This window comes from Nannobrachium achirus, assembly GCF_963921795.1.
Source record: "Nannobrachium achirus genome assembly, chromosome: 14".
Lineage (NCBI taxonomy): Eukaryota > Metazoa > Chordata > Actinopteri > Myctophiformes > Myctophidae > Nannobrachium > Nannobrachium achirus.
This window is the reverse complement of record NC_137821.1, coordinates 1,230,701-1,245,705: the sequence shown is the minus strand read 5'-3', so window position 1 is coordinate 1,245,705 and position 15,005 is coordinate 1,230,701. Positions and strand designations below refer to the sequence as shown.

At 43.4% G+C, this 15,005-nt stretch overlaps 1 protein-coding gene across 1 annotated transcript in view; it reads left to right on the top strand.

Moving 5' to 3' along the window:
* LOC308298555 (sodium/hydrogen exchanger 9B2) overlaps positions 1-9,901 on the top strand; it is a 56,199-nt gene extending 46,298 nt beyond the window's left edge. The window contains exons 12-13 of the mRNA XM_080742191.1: positions 876-1,050; positions 9,465-9,901. Coding sequence (XP_080598317.1) covers positions 876-1,050; positions 9,465-9,553 — 264 coding nt within the window. The 3' untranslated portion in view covers positions 9,554-9,901. The remainder of the gene's footprint in view (positions 1-875; positions 1,051-9,464) is intronic.
* The last annotated feature ends 5,104 nt before the right edge of the window (positions 9,902-15,005 follow it).

The following is a 15,005-nucleotide window of genomic DNA, read 5'->3' as shown; positions in this document are numbered from 1 at the left end:
TGGGAGGATTGTAAAAGGTTGTCTAAATACTGTTCTGTCTCAGCTATGGGCAGCCTGTCTGTCTGGAGAAGAACATGTTTCATTTATCCTTGAGTAGCTAAAGGGGAACGAAAACAATAAAACAAAACATCATCTGTCAAATGTCAGTATACAGTATGTCATCAATGTGTTATCTTTTCCTGTGTGTTAATTTGAATGTGCAGCAGCTGTATCTGGTATGACCATTTAATGTAACCACCTTCTGATCAGTGTTTGGATCTAGCTGTGTCGCGCTTTCTGTGCAGATGCAAATAAAATCAATCAAATAAATGTGTGTGCAGGCACGTGCACACACAGACATCAAAGGGGGTTTGAGCCTATAAAAAGTGTCCTCTCCAGACCATGAATGCAGTTTTGCACTATAATGGTGAAAGAAATGCAAATGCCCCCTCTTTCCATGCCATACCTGAAGGCAGCATTCAAGAGAATTGCCTTGTCCAAACTCTCCTGAACTTGAATGCAGCATCGTATGTTGAAAGAATTGTCCTCTCTGTGTAGAAATCCATGCCGTTACGCCACATCTCCAGTATTGACTTGATTATGGTTAGTTCAGTGTGGTATCAAGCACCGAAAATTAGCCGACCTCCAAGCTCACAACGGGCGGCTATTTTCAGTATTTCCACAAAAAAAGCCCTTTTATAAATGTCAGCCCCTGCCTCTCTAACATCCCCTGTCCGTCCCTGTGTGTGTGTGTGTGTGTGTGTGTGTGTGTGTGTGTGTGTGTGTGTGTGTGTGTGTGTGTGTGTGTGTGTGTGTGTGTGTGTGTGTGTGTGTGTGTGTGTGTGTGTGTGCGTGCGTGCGTGCGTGCGTGCGTGCGTGCGTGCGTCTCTCTCCAGGCGGCCATCGGCTCCAAGGCTCTGGACATGGCGAGGGAGGAAGGAGATGAGACTCTGATAAAGTTCGGTCTGGACGTGCTAACGCTAGCGGTGTTAGCCATCCTCACCACGGCTCCTATCGGAGCTCTGGGCATCGGCCTGTCTGCCCCCAGACTGTTACAACGACAGGTCAAAGGTTAGCACACGCACACACACAAACACAGGCACGCACGCACGCACACACGCACGCACGCACACACGCACACACACACGCACATGCGCGAGGACTCATGGAAGTGCTGATCAAATAGAATCCATTTTCTGATACTGCGTCGTCTATTTCTTGCCTCAAAATATATTTTTAAAAACATTATCGAGGGCAACGTTTAGTTGTAAATGTCGCTGTGTGTTTGTTTACATGGCTGACATGTTGGATACGACACTATACCAGGGGCATAGTTCCGCCGATATAAAATGACTCCAACACGGAAGTAAAACTTCCTATGATTGGCCGCTAGTTGCGCTGTTTCCCCCCCCGGCCAATCGCAAAAAGAATTGTTCTCCATTGGACCCCATTCATTTTCCCCTTTCGTTTTCTAACCTTAATTAACACTTTCATACGTACTTTTTGTTTCCTATCGCTAGTTAAAAATTGCCTTTCAATCACAATGATATGCGTTTTGTGCAAATACGGTCCCATTTATGTTAAAATTGATGATAAAGTCGTGGGGGGCGTGGCCAACTAAACTGATACCAGCCGGCTGTGTTCTTCTTCGTGTGCTGTATTTCGGGAGGCTTCGACCACATTCTCCCATGTATCCTTGCGGTTGCACGTGACCGTTGGCAGCCAATAGCCTCCTCTGGTGCCTTTACAATCTATGATGGCAACACCCATGCCAAGGACCCATATTGTGTCATTTGCGCTGCATAGAAACCAATGGCTTCGCTTTGTCCATATCTTTTATACAGTCTATGAGACATACACACACTTGAGAGGACTCAATGAAGTGCTGATCAAATATAGAATCTATTTTCTGTTACTACGTCGTCTATTTCTCGCCTCAAATGTTTTTAAAAACATTCTTGAGGGCAACGTTTAGTTGTAAATTAATGTTGCTGTGTGTTTGTTTACATGACTGACATGTTGGATACGGCACTATATTCATGCAGTGCAGTCTGACTGCAGCAGGTGTTCTGAGTCTTTGATTAGACAGCGGTCTGTTATCCAGAAATAACACACCACTGATTTCAGCGATTGACCAATCAGAAACAAGCTTTCAACCAAGCCGTGTAATCATTTAGTTTATTAGCACATTTGTTAATAGAACATTGAACAATAACATATCATGGAAACAAAATACAGTGCGAGGTAGGGCATTAACGAAAAAGTCGACAAGACGACTTCATTACACAAGTCGACGCCCACCAGAGAAAGTCGAAAGTCGAAGTTGAAAAAGAAAATACTTTCTATTGTGAAAATAGCAGATCCCATGTAGATCGGCTATTTTCCAAATTTCTGCCTCTAATATATGTGACAATTTGGACAAGGTTTAATTTGTCATTTTAGAGGTATTAACTCATTAAGAGCCCCTGAAATTAACGGATTATAAAGTCCACGACGCCACCTTCAGGCTGGCATCACCGCCGTTATCTTATTTTGAAGGCCAGAAGTCCACCGCGCAATCACTTCCGGTCTGACGTCATCGGATCGTGCGCCGGAACCGATCCGTGTCCACGTGGAGTTGTGTAATGGCCGACCGGGAGCTTTTATAACTGTGTAACATAAGCGAGCATCTGCCTCCATCCTAGCTTCTAAAGTGTAGTTTTGAGATAATGGACATTAAAGATGAGATCCCCAGTCCACCTCAATGTTATGGATGGGACTATTTTGTGCTCGTGGAGCCGTGATGATGCGAAATCAGCGACGGATTTCGTCTCCGGACCCGCGGCCATTCTTCTCGGTAATGTACTCGCCGTTACAATAATATATTACTTTTCCCGAGATATCCCGTGAATGGCACTACACATACTCTATTACTTTTCGCGAGATATCTCGCGAAAGGCACTAGATGAGTTAAGAAGTCCTTAAATTGTCACTTTATAAATGTGCAGATACCCTCTATACACTTAAACTTTATGTTGGTTTGTTTACAGTTGAGAGAGAAAACAATGTTTCGCATTTTAAGTTAATCATCTGGGGACCCCCAAAATAATCGGGGGGTCGTGTGTGATGTGATGACGTCATCAAACAATAAAGTCGACTTCAACTCAACTTTTTACTGAGTCGAGTCGACTTGCAAATAGAGAAAACACAACAAGAGAGAGAGAAAAATAACAAATGTTAGGAAAGATAAGACATCAGTAAACTACTGTACATGACGTGGACTGCAGTGAGGAAGGAATAAGATAATTGCTGAAAATGTTTCTTAAATATTGGCAAGGATAACAACAAGGCTAAATCATATTCACTGGAGGTTCTGAATAGGACTAATAGGCCTACAGTACCATGTCCGTATTCAAGGCTGAAACTCTAGTGAATACAGCAGGTTGTAGCTTGTAGATCTGCTATTACCAAGTAAAGGGGGCCTGTGGTGTGTAGCTTGTAGATCTGTTATTTCCAGGTAAAGGGAGGGGGCCTGTGGTGTGTGTGTAGGTAGTCTTATACAGTAAAAGATACAGGTTAGATTACATGTATCAGTTATATTCACTAGAGCAGTGCCAGTCACCACTGCCTACTGGTGGTCGATGCATGGGAATGCATCCTGGTATGCAATATACCAGGATGTCCATATATGGAGATCTGTCTGTTGTCCCTTTTATGCCCATATATGGACATCTGTTTATATGTCTGTCCATGTCCCTTTTATGGAGAATGGAGATCCCTGATGTCATCGTTGTTGAGACTCAGGCATGTGCGTGCGTGCGTGCGTGCGTGCGTGTGTTTGAGGGGGGGGGGGGGAGTCTCCAGTGTTTGTGCTGAGTTGATTGACAGCTGGGTAAAGGTGTTATTGTATGGATGTTTACACAGCTTAAGGCTCATACAACATCTATACGTTAAGACTCACCTTAACACACATAGAAAGAACACCAACACACTTAACCCAGTTAGGCACTTTCAGAGCAGTGTAAGCAGAGTTACGACACGCTTTGAACTCGCCGCAGACCGGAAGTGGCTTCGCATGGAGCCTGTTCTCATTCCTAGCGAGACTCTGCCCCATTCTAGTTCACTCGCTGGAAGTAGACCAAATCACGTCTCTTTCACCATTTTAACTCATTCACGGGCCTCTCCAAGGTAGACAGCATTATTAAAAGGGTGAAAAAGACGTGATTTAGTCTACTTACCAGAGAGTGAAAATGAATGGGGGCGGACGGGGCAGAGGCTCGCTATAAGAATGAGACAGGCTCCATGCGTGCATGTGTGCGCATGCGTAAGCTAGGCCAAGTTAGCTTCCCACCATAGAGTAAATATGCTTTCCACGTGACGTTTACTATGGGCATAGCTATGTGTGCACTTGCACCCCCTGGCTACCACAAGCAATAATTGTGTTACAAATAGGTAAAACTCGTTAAAACAACAGGATAAACCATACAAAATCCTGCGAAAGATTTTCGCAGGCGCGCAAGCAAGCGTGCATGAGGAACCCATCTTGCACCCCCTGCTAGAAGAGGCTAGAATCGCCTATGACTATGGGAGTCGACGGAAGTGTCGTCACTCAGTGTTTCTAGGGCTCTGGGCACTTTAACTATTACAAAATAGCAGATATAGGCCTACAAGCTCACAGCTGCGAGCTTGTAGATCTGCTGTTTTTTGAAAAATCTAGATTTCCCTGGAACAACATACTGTATCTTGAATTCTTGATGTGAAGAAGGTTAAAGATCACTGATATAAAAGCATGGCTAGGGGGTCCTCAGAGTTACTACAGGGGGTCCTCCAAATCTTTGTGAGATAGAAAGGTTTTTCTCCTTGTTTATATTAACCAATTGAACCCTAGCGTCTATATTCTGCAAACTTTAGCCAAAAATAGCAGATCTACAAGCTCACAACGCCTCGCAGCGCGAGGCGTTGTGAGCTTGTAGATTGGCTATTTTCAGCTGAGAGCTTTGGTGTAGAGGGGGAAAAGAGCAGACTAAGTACAGAGTGAAAGGTCACGTTTATTAAGTATTGACGGTTCAAGTGGTTAAATATCTGAAAACACAAATTGACATGAATCCAAAATACACTGATGATTGTGCTGTCAAACAATGAAACTATATGGAATCTATGAACAGGTTGTGGGGGTCCCTGCTTCATCTCTCTCTCTCTAAGGGGTCCCTGCTTCATCTCTCTCTCAGCTAAGGGGTCCCTGCTTCATCTCTCTCTCTCTCTAAGGGGTCCCTGCTTCATCTCTCTCTCAACTAAGGGGTTCCTGCTTCATCTCTCTCAACTAAGGGGTCCCTGCTTCATCTCTCTCTCAACTAAGGGGTCCCTGCTTCATCTCTCATCTCTCTCTCAACTAAGGGGTCCCTGCTTCATCTCTCTCTCAACTAAGGGGTCCCTGCTTCATCTCTCTCTCTCTAAGGGGTCCCTGCTTCATCTCTCTCTCAACTAAGGGGTCCCTGCTTCATCTCTCTCTCTCTCTAAGGGGTCCCTGCTTCATCTCTCTCTCAACTAAGGGGTCCCTGCTTCATCTCTCTCAACTAAGGGGTCCCTGCTTCATCTCTCTCTCAACTAAGGGGTCCCTGCTTCATCTCTCTCAACTAAGGGGTCCCTGCTTCATCTCTCTCTCAACTAAGGGGTCCCTGCTTCATCTCTCTCTCTCTCTAAGGGGTCCCTGCTTCATCTCTCTCTCAACTAAGGGTTCCCTGCTTCATCTCTCTCAACTAAGGGGTCCCTACTTCATATCTCTCTCAACTAAGGGGTCCCTGCTTCATCTCTCTCAACTAAGGGGTCCCTGCTTCATCTCTCTCTCAACTAAGGGGTCCCTGCTTCATCTCTCTCTCAACTAAGGGGTCCCTGCTTCATCTCTCTCTCAACTAAGGGGTCCCTGCTTCATCTCTCTCAACTAAGGGGTCCCTACTTCATCTCTCTCTCAACTAAGGGGTCCCTGCTTCATCTCTCTCAACTAAGGGGTCCCTGCTTCATCTCTCTCTCAACTAAGGGGTCCCTGCTTCATCTCTCATCTCTCTCTCAACTAAGGGGTCCCTGCTTCATCTCTCTCTCTCTCTAAGGGGTCCCTGCTTCATCTCTCTCTCAACTAAGGGGTCCCTGCTTCATCTCTCTCAACTAAGGGGTCCCTGCTTCATCTCTCTCTCAACTAAGGGGTCCCTGCTTCATCTCTCTCAACGAAGGGGTCCCTACTTCATATCTCTCTCAACTAAGGGGTCCCTGCTTCATCTCTCTCAACTAAGGGGTCCCTGCTTCATCTCTCTCTCAACTAAGGGGTCCCTGCTTCATCTCTCTCTCAACTAAGGGGTCCCTGCTTCATCTCTCTCTCAACTAAGGGGTCCCTGCTTCATCTCTCTCAACTAAGGGGTCCCTACTTCATATCTCTCTCAACTAAGGGGTCCCTGCTTCATCTCTCTCAACTAAGGGGTCCCTGCTTCATCTCTCTCTCAACTAAGGGGTCCCTGCTTCATCTCTCTCTCAACTAAGGGGTCCCTGCTTCATCTCTCTCTCAACTAAGGGGTCCCTGCTTCATCTCTCTCTCAACTAAGGGGTCCCTGCTTCATCTCTCTCAACTAAGGGGTCCCTACTTCATCTCTCTCTCAACTAAGGGGTCCCTGCTTCATTTCTCTCAACTAAGGGGTCCCTGCTTCATCTCTCTCTCAACTAAGGGATCCCTGCTTCATCTCTCATCTCTCTCTCAACTAAGGGGTCCCTGCTTCATCTCTCTCTCTCTCTAAGGGGTCCCTGCTTCATCTCTCTCTCTCTCTAAGGGGTCCCTGCTTCATCTCTCTCTCAACTAAGGGGTCCCTGCTTCATCTCTCTCAACTAAGGGGTCCCTGCTTCATCTCTCTCTCAACTAAGGGGTCCCTGCTTCATCTCTCTCAACTAAGGGGTCCCTACTTCATATCTCTCTCAACTAAGGGGTCCCTGCTTCATCTCTCTCAACTAAGGGGTCCCTGCTTCATCTCTCTCTCAACTAAGGGGTCCCTGCTTCATCTCTCTCTCAACTAAGGGGTCCCTGCTTCATCTCTCTCTCAACTAAGGGGTCCCTGCTTCATCTCTCTCAACTAAGGGGTCCCTACTTCATCTCTCTCTCAACTAAGGGGTCCCTGCTTCATCTCTCTCAACTAAGGGGTCCCTGCTTCATCTCTCTCTCAACTAAGGGGTCCCTGCTTCATCTCTCATCTCTCTCTCAACTAAGGGGTCCCTGCTTCATCTCTCTCTCAACTAAGGGGTCCCTGCTTCATCTCTCTCTCAACTAAGGGGTCCCTGCTTCATCTCTCTCTCTCAACTAAGGGATCCCTGCTTCATCTCTCTCAGCTAAGGGGTCCCTGGCCTGGAAACGTTGAAGACCCCTGATTTAGTGTTATGGTCAATGATGAAACATTGACAGGTTTTGTGTGAAGCTGCTCATTTGTAAATTGTTAAACCAAATGACATCAACACCTTGACCAGTACAACATGTTATTGCATAGAAAGCCAAGTTGATACACCAGGGGTTTTCAAAGTGGGTGACAGGGCACCCTGGGGTGCCGTGACGGCAGTCCAGGGGTGCCGCGAGATCATTTGATAATATTTGGAATTTGTCTGGACACTTATTTACAATATTTAGTATCATTTTAGACTTGAAGTACAAAGTTATTTTTAGTCACTTCTAACCAAAATGGCTGCTATCTCAACGTTTTCCTTGCCACATAATCATTAAAATATGCTATAAATATGAGATGCTGGGCATAAAAGTTATGAATATAAATGTAGGGTGCCTCGGGTGAAAGAAGTGTTTATAGGGCCGAGTGCCCTGAGACAAAAGAGTTTGGGAACCCCTGGGATGGAGGATAGTCCTCCAGATATCTTACTGATAGATAGATAGATAGATAGATAGATAGGTAGGTAGGTAGATAGATAGATAGATAGGTAGATAGGTAGGTAGATAGATAGATAGATAGATAGATAGATAGGTAGGTAGGTAGATAGGTAGGTAGATAGGTAGATAGGTAGGTAGATAGATAGATAGATAGATAGATAGATAGGTAGGTAGGTAGATAGGTAGGTAGGTAGGTAGGTAGGTAGGTAGGTAGGTAGATAGATAGATAGATAGATAGGTAGGTAGGTAGGTAGATAGGTAGGTAGGTAGATAGGTAGGTAGGTAGGTAGGTAGGTAGGTAGGTAGGTAGGTAGATAGATAGATAGATAGATAGATAGATAGATAGGTAGGTAGGTAGGTAGGTAGGTAGGTAGATAGATAGATAGATAGATAGATAGATAGATAGATAGATAGATAGATAGATAGATAGATAGATAGATAGATAGATACCTTTATTATCCCAAGGGGGAAATTCAGTTGTCCAGTTGTAGCATAGCAGTATACTGTGCCTTTAGAGAGGATCTCCTGTGAGCTGCAGGCCACACTGTGGCACAGTTTGTGGAAACTTAGTGGCCAACGGAACCAAGCAAGGGGGATGAGTGGTTGAGAGTCTTATGTGTTCTAGTGACAGAGAACAACAGCTAATAGACAAGGTATCACATGGGAGGCAGGGGATGGATATGGATGGATGGATGGATGGATGGATGGATGGATATGATATGGATGGTAGAGTTATGGGAGAGATGGTGGTGACCGTTTTATACGGGTGATTATTACTGTACTTGGTGTGAACAACTACTTTATGATTTAATTATTTTATTTTTGTTTAGTTTTCAGTGTATTTTTTTTTCAGTGTCTCATTTGTATGTTTGTGATGAACTGTCTGTGTTTTCTTTCCTTATAATTAAAACATATTGAAACAGAGAAATACAGCTTAGCCCCATATAGAAGCTCACCCGTCGCTGCATACTGTTGTGCTCCCAGATGAGGTCCTATAAAGGTGGCACAACGATGGCCCAGACCTCCTCATCAAGTTGGAAAACACTCCAAACTAAATGTTATCCAAACAGTAAAGGTGGTTCCGAGCTCCCAGACTATGGTTTCCTATCTCAGGGTACATAAAACATGAACCAGGGCATGAAACAACTGCTTAAATCGTTCGTTTTGTAATGTTTTCTCATTCAAGCGGAACTGTTGCCAGTACTGTAGTCTCGCGTAGCCAGGGAGAATTTTGCAAATCGCGTTAGGCAACAGTCTGGCCACGTGAGACTACGCCGGGGGCTTTTCTGAATTTAATGAGACTAAATAAGCGATTTAAACCGTTTTCCCAACGCCGTGGTTCATGTTTTATGTACCGTGGGATGGAAAACCACAGTCTGGGAGCTCGGAACTACCTTTACTTTTTGGATAACATTTCGTTTCGAATGTTTTCCATCTTGATGTGGAGGCGGTCCGGGCCATCACTATGCCACCTTTATAGGACCTCATCTGGAGCACAACAGTCTGCAGCGACGGGTGAGGTTCTGTATGGGGCTAAATACAACTCTGCTATTTATGAATGGATGAGTGTGATTGACGGCTCTTCCTTCTTCACATGCAGCAGAGGAGCCGGAGGGCGGGGCTACTCACCCAGACCACTCTCTGATTGGTCAGGAGAAGACGGGCGCCACCTTCGAGAGCAAGCTGTGAAGCGTTCCCATTGGACGAACAGTTTATATTTCACTATATCTATGGTTTTTATTTCTAGTTCATTTCTATATATAAATATAAAATAGTATAAATAATGTCTCATTCATATCATGTTCAGGCCTTGATAAGCTGATCATTTGATTATTCATGTTTTGATCTGGATAAAATATTTTATATATCGCCTCGCACTGTGATTCATGATTGTTTTGTTTTTTTGTATTTTATTCGGCCGTAATAACATGTTTTTATTCCATTTGTATATACGGCTGTAATAAAATGTTTTTTATTTCATATTCGGCTGTAATAAACTGCTGAAATAAAATGATAAAATGCCAAAATGCAGAATCTAAAAGGAATAAATTGACAAACAGTTTCTGCATTGTGTTTAGATGTGATTAAAATGTGTGTGTGGTGTGTGTGTGTGTGTGTGTGTGTGTGTGTGTGTGTGTGTGTGTGTGTGTGTGTGTGTGTGTGTGTGTGTGTGTGTGTGTGTGTGTGCGTGCGCGCATGCGCAAGAGAGATGCACAATCATTGTAAAGTGCCTTTGATAAAGGTGCTCTATAAATGCACCATTTAACCATTCATCAATCTTAAGTAAGTAAGTTTACCTTTATTTAAACGCGGGAATACAATTGAGAGCAAGCACTCATTTACAACGCAACCGAGATACAACAATGAACAACAACATATATACATATATACATTTACAGACATCATTTGAAATAATCAAAAAGAGAATACTTGAAAACTGTAGAAAGTTCAAGAAACTAAAAGCTAAATTAATTAAAACATATACAGTTTAGAACAAAGGTGTTAGAAACCATCATCCTAAATTGGCCTAAGGCCGGCAGATATTTTATTTGTAATGATTTTGGAGCTTGTTCCATGCAAGTGGAGCACTGATAGAAAATGCTGCCTTGCCAAGCTCTGTATGAGCAAATGGAACCTTGAGCGTCAAAATGTCGCTTGAGCGCGTCTGATAGGGACTAGGGTCCAGATTCAGCATTGAACAAATATAAGGGGGTAGCAATCCTGAGAGAGCTTTAAAAATAAAAAGATACCAGTGTTTATCACGCCTCTCAGATGAAGAGGATAAACCTGAGTTCCCATATGGTGGGTTCCATAGCTGTACTTCATAATCACAATACAAGAATGTTAGGAAGGCTCTCAATAATTACACATAAACCTAAAATAAAACATGTTAACAATGATCACAACCTAAACCTTAAAATAAAACATGTTAACAATGATCACAACCTAAACCTTAAAATAAAACATGTTAACAATGATCACAACCTAAACCTTAAAATAAAACATGTTAACAATGATCACAACCTAAACCTTAAAATAAAACATGTTAACAATGATCACAACCTAAACCTTAGAATAAAACATGTTAACAATGATCACAACCTAAACCTTAAAATAAAACATGTTAACAATGATCACAACCTAAACCTTAAAATAAAGATCACAGTAGAAGTCCTGGAATCCTAAACAAAGCATGGCTTCCACTTTTACTAAACTCTTAACCCATTCAGGCCGGGAACACATTTTGCTGTTTGGGAGGGGCTTACAGTACATGTACAGTATGTAGCAACATATTTGTTTTGTAGGCTAATTTCTGATGTAGCCCTATTCTATAGGTTAGGTCTAAATGGGTTGTTAAAGTAGCTCAACGCTACCTTTGAAATGAGCTCAGTGCGGTGCTTCTCAAACTGGGGTCCAGGGACCCCCAGGGTTCCTCCAGTGGGTTCTAAATGGACCCTTACAGGTCCATGGGATTCCATTGATACCATTTATCTCCAGAACCAAGCGTCTCAGTTCAGTCAGTGTGTTGCTGTTTGCATGACTTTCATCATTCACTGATTATTGTTGTGCTCACTGAAGGTGCAGTTACACGATCTGGCCACAGGGTGGCATCTCGGTGCAGCATCATGTGGTAAAAAACAGAGTTCTAATGATATACTATATGTGTCATTAGTAGTGATAACAGAGCAGCAGAACATTTATTTGTTTTTTATTAAATAATGTATGATCACTTTAGCACTAGAGTACTTTCCCCCCCATCTTTCCAGATAAACTTTATTTCACAACTCTACTCCTCCTACAGTGTTGGTGACACACTGGGCCAACTCTACTCCTCCTACAGTGTTGGTGACACACTGGGCCAAATCAACTCTACTCCTCCTACAGTGTTGGTGACACACTGGGCCAAATCAACTCTACTCCTCCTACAGTGTTGGTGACACACTGGGCCAAATCAACTCTACTCCTCCTACAGTGTTGGTGACACACTGGGCCAAATCAACTCTACTCCTCCTACAGTGTTGGTGACACACTGGGCCAAATCAACTCTACTCCTCCTACAGTGTTGGTGACACACTGGGCCAAATCAACTCTACTCCTCCTACAGTGTTGGTGACACACTGGACCAACTCTACTCCTCCTACAGTGTTGGTGACACACTGGGCCAAATCAACTCTACTCCTCCTACAGTGTTGGTGACACACTGGGCCAAATCAACTCTACTCCTCCTACAGTGTTGGTGACACACTGGGCCAAATCAACTCTACTCCTCCTACAGTGTTGGTGACACACTGGGCCAAATCAACTCTACTCCTCCTACAGTGTTGGTGACACACTGGGCCAAATCAACTCTACTCCTCCTACAGTGTTGGTGACACACTGGGCCAAATCAACTCTACTCCTCCTACAGTGTTGGTGACACACTGGGCCAAATCAACTCTACTCCTCCTACAGTGTTGGTGACACACTGGGCCAAATCAACTCTACTCCTCCTACAGTGTTGGTGACACACTGGGCCAAATCAACTCTACTCCTCCTACAGTGTTGGTGACACACTGGGCCAAATCAACTCTACTCCTCCTACAGTGTTGGTGACACACTGGGCCAAATCAACTCTACTCCTCCTACAGTGTTGGTGACACACTGGGCCAAATCAACTCTACTCCTCCTACAGTGTTGGTGACACTGGGCCAACTCTACTCCTCCTACAGTGTTGGTGACACACTGGGCCAAATCACGGTCAAATCCACCGCTTCATTGGGACTCGTCTGCTTGCATTTGCTAACAGATAGCCTGTATCGTTATGTGAACCGTAACGCTATTAAATGTATCGTTTTACAGCCCTAGTTATGAGGTCACATTGGTCCTAATGCTGATGGCCCCACCATGTGTTCTGTACCTGCAGACATAAAGTGTGACTTCTTCCAAAGCAGCTCCTACATAGTCAGGGAATTTAATCAGATTCAGATTCAGAATCAGATGCTAAGAGATAGCCTGTGTCGTTAAGTGAACCGAAACGCTATTAAATGTATCGTTTTACAGGTCATTTGCTAACAGATAGCCTGTATCGTTATGTGAACCGTAACGCTATTAAATGTATGGTTTTACAGGTCATTTGCTAAGAGATAGCCTGTATCGTTATGTGAACCGTAACGCTATTAAATGTATCGTTTTACAGGTCATTTGCTAACAGATAGCCTGTATCGTTATGTGAACCGTAACGCTATTAAATGTATGGTTTTACAGGTCATTTGCTAACAGATAGCCTGTATCGTTATGTGAACCGTAACGCTATTAAATGTATGGTTTTACAGGTCATTTGCTAACAGATAGCCTGTATCGTTATGTGAACCGTAACGCTATTAAATGTATGGTTTTACAGGTCATTTGCTAAGAGATAGCCTGTATCGTTATGTGAACCGTAACGCTATTAAATGTATGGTTTTACAGGTCATTTGCTAACAGATAGCCTGTATCGTTATGTGAACCGTAACGCTATTAAATGTATGGTTTTACAGGTCATTTGCTAACAGATAGCCTGTATCGTTATGTGAACCGTAACGCTATTAAATGTATGGTTTTACAGGTCATTTGCTAACAGATAGCCTGTATCGTTATGTGAACCGTAACGCTATTAAATGTATGGTTTTACAGGTCATTTGCTAACAGATAGCCTGTATCGTTATGTGAACCGTAACGCTATTAAATGTATGGTTTTACAGGTCATTTGCTAACAGATAGCCTGTATCGTTATGTGAACCGTAACGCTATTAAATGTATGGTTTTACAGGTCATTTGCTAACAGATAGCCTGTATCGTTATGTGAACCGTAACGCTATTAAATGTATGGTTTTACAGGTCATTTGCTAAGAGATAGCCTGTGTCGTTAAGTGAACCGTATCGCTATTAAATGTATCGTTTTACAGGTCATTTGCTAAGAGATAGCCTGTATCGTTATGTGAACCGTATCGCTATTAAATGTATCGTTTTACAGCCCTAGTTATGAGGTCACATTGGTCCTAATGCTGATGGCCCCACCATGTGTTCTGTACCTGCAGACATAAAGTGTGACTTCTTCCAAAGCAGCTCCTACATAGTCAGGGAATTTAATCAGATTCAGATTCAGAATCAGATGCTAAGAGATAGCCTGTGTCGTTATGTGAACCGTATCGCTATTAAATGTATCGTTTTACAGGTCAAATTGGTCCTAATGCTGCTGGCCCCACCATGTGTTCTGCTCTACCTAAAGACATAAAGTGTGACTTCTTCCAAAGCAGCTCCTACATAGTCAGGGAATTTAATCAGAATACCTGTCAAAGCTGGGAATAAATTCCTTACCAAACAATTTCTTCACCAATGTGTTCATAAAGGTGTCTAGTAACATATCTAACAAAGATTGAAATTCAACATCCCTAGGAGAATCTTTGAGGTAACCGGTAGAGTCGCCGGAATGAAGGTCGCCGGAAAACGTGGAAGAGTCGCCGAGGAAGGCTCACCAATTTCGGTGGAATTCTCGCCTGCCAGACTTGGTATTGTCACCAACAGCTTTTACATGTCGCCAACAGTGTCGCCGATGTGTTTGGAATACTACCTATATTTATAAATATAGGTGAGTAGATTTATAAATATAATTTATAAATCCTGAGAAAAAATAAAATAAGAAACAATTCATATGGCATTGTTCACATCATTTTCTTTTCCTTTTTTTCCGTTTTCTCTTTAACCATACATTACCATTGTGAATATGCACACTATGTTCAGGTATTTGTCTCCACAGCACCCATATACACAGCACCCATATACACAGCACCCATATACACAGCACCCATAGACACAGCACCCATAGACACAGCACCCATATACACAGCACCCATAGACACCTCCCAAAGCTGTTCAAAATCTCTCTGTCTTCCCCCAATTATATAAGTCAGTCTCTCCAGCCCAATAAAGCTCATGAGTTCTCCATGCCACATCCTCAATGTGGGGGCATCAATGTTTTTCCAGCATAATGCCACCACCCTTCTAGCATAATGCCACCACCCTTCTAGCATAATGCCACCACCCTTCTAGCATAATGCCACCACCCTTCTAGCTTGGAGAAGACCAACATCTAAGATTTGTGTTAGTTTTGCTGGCTATACAG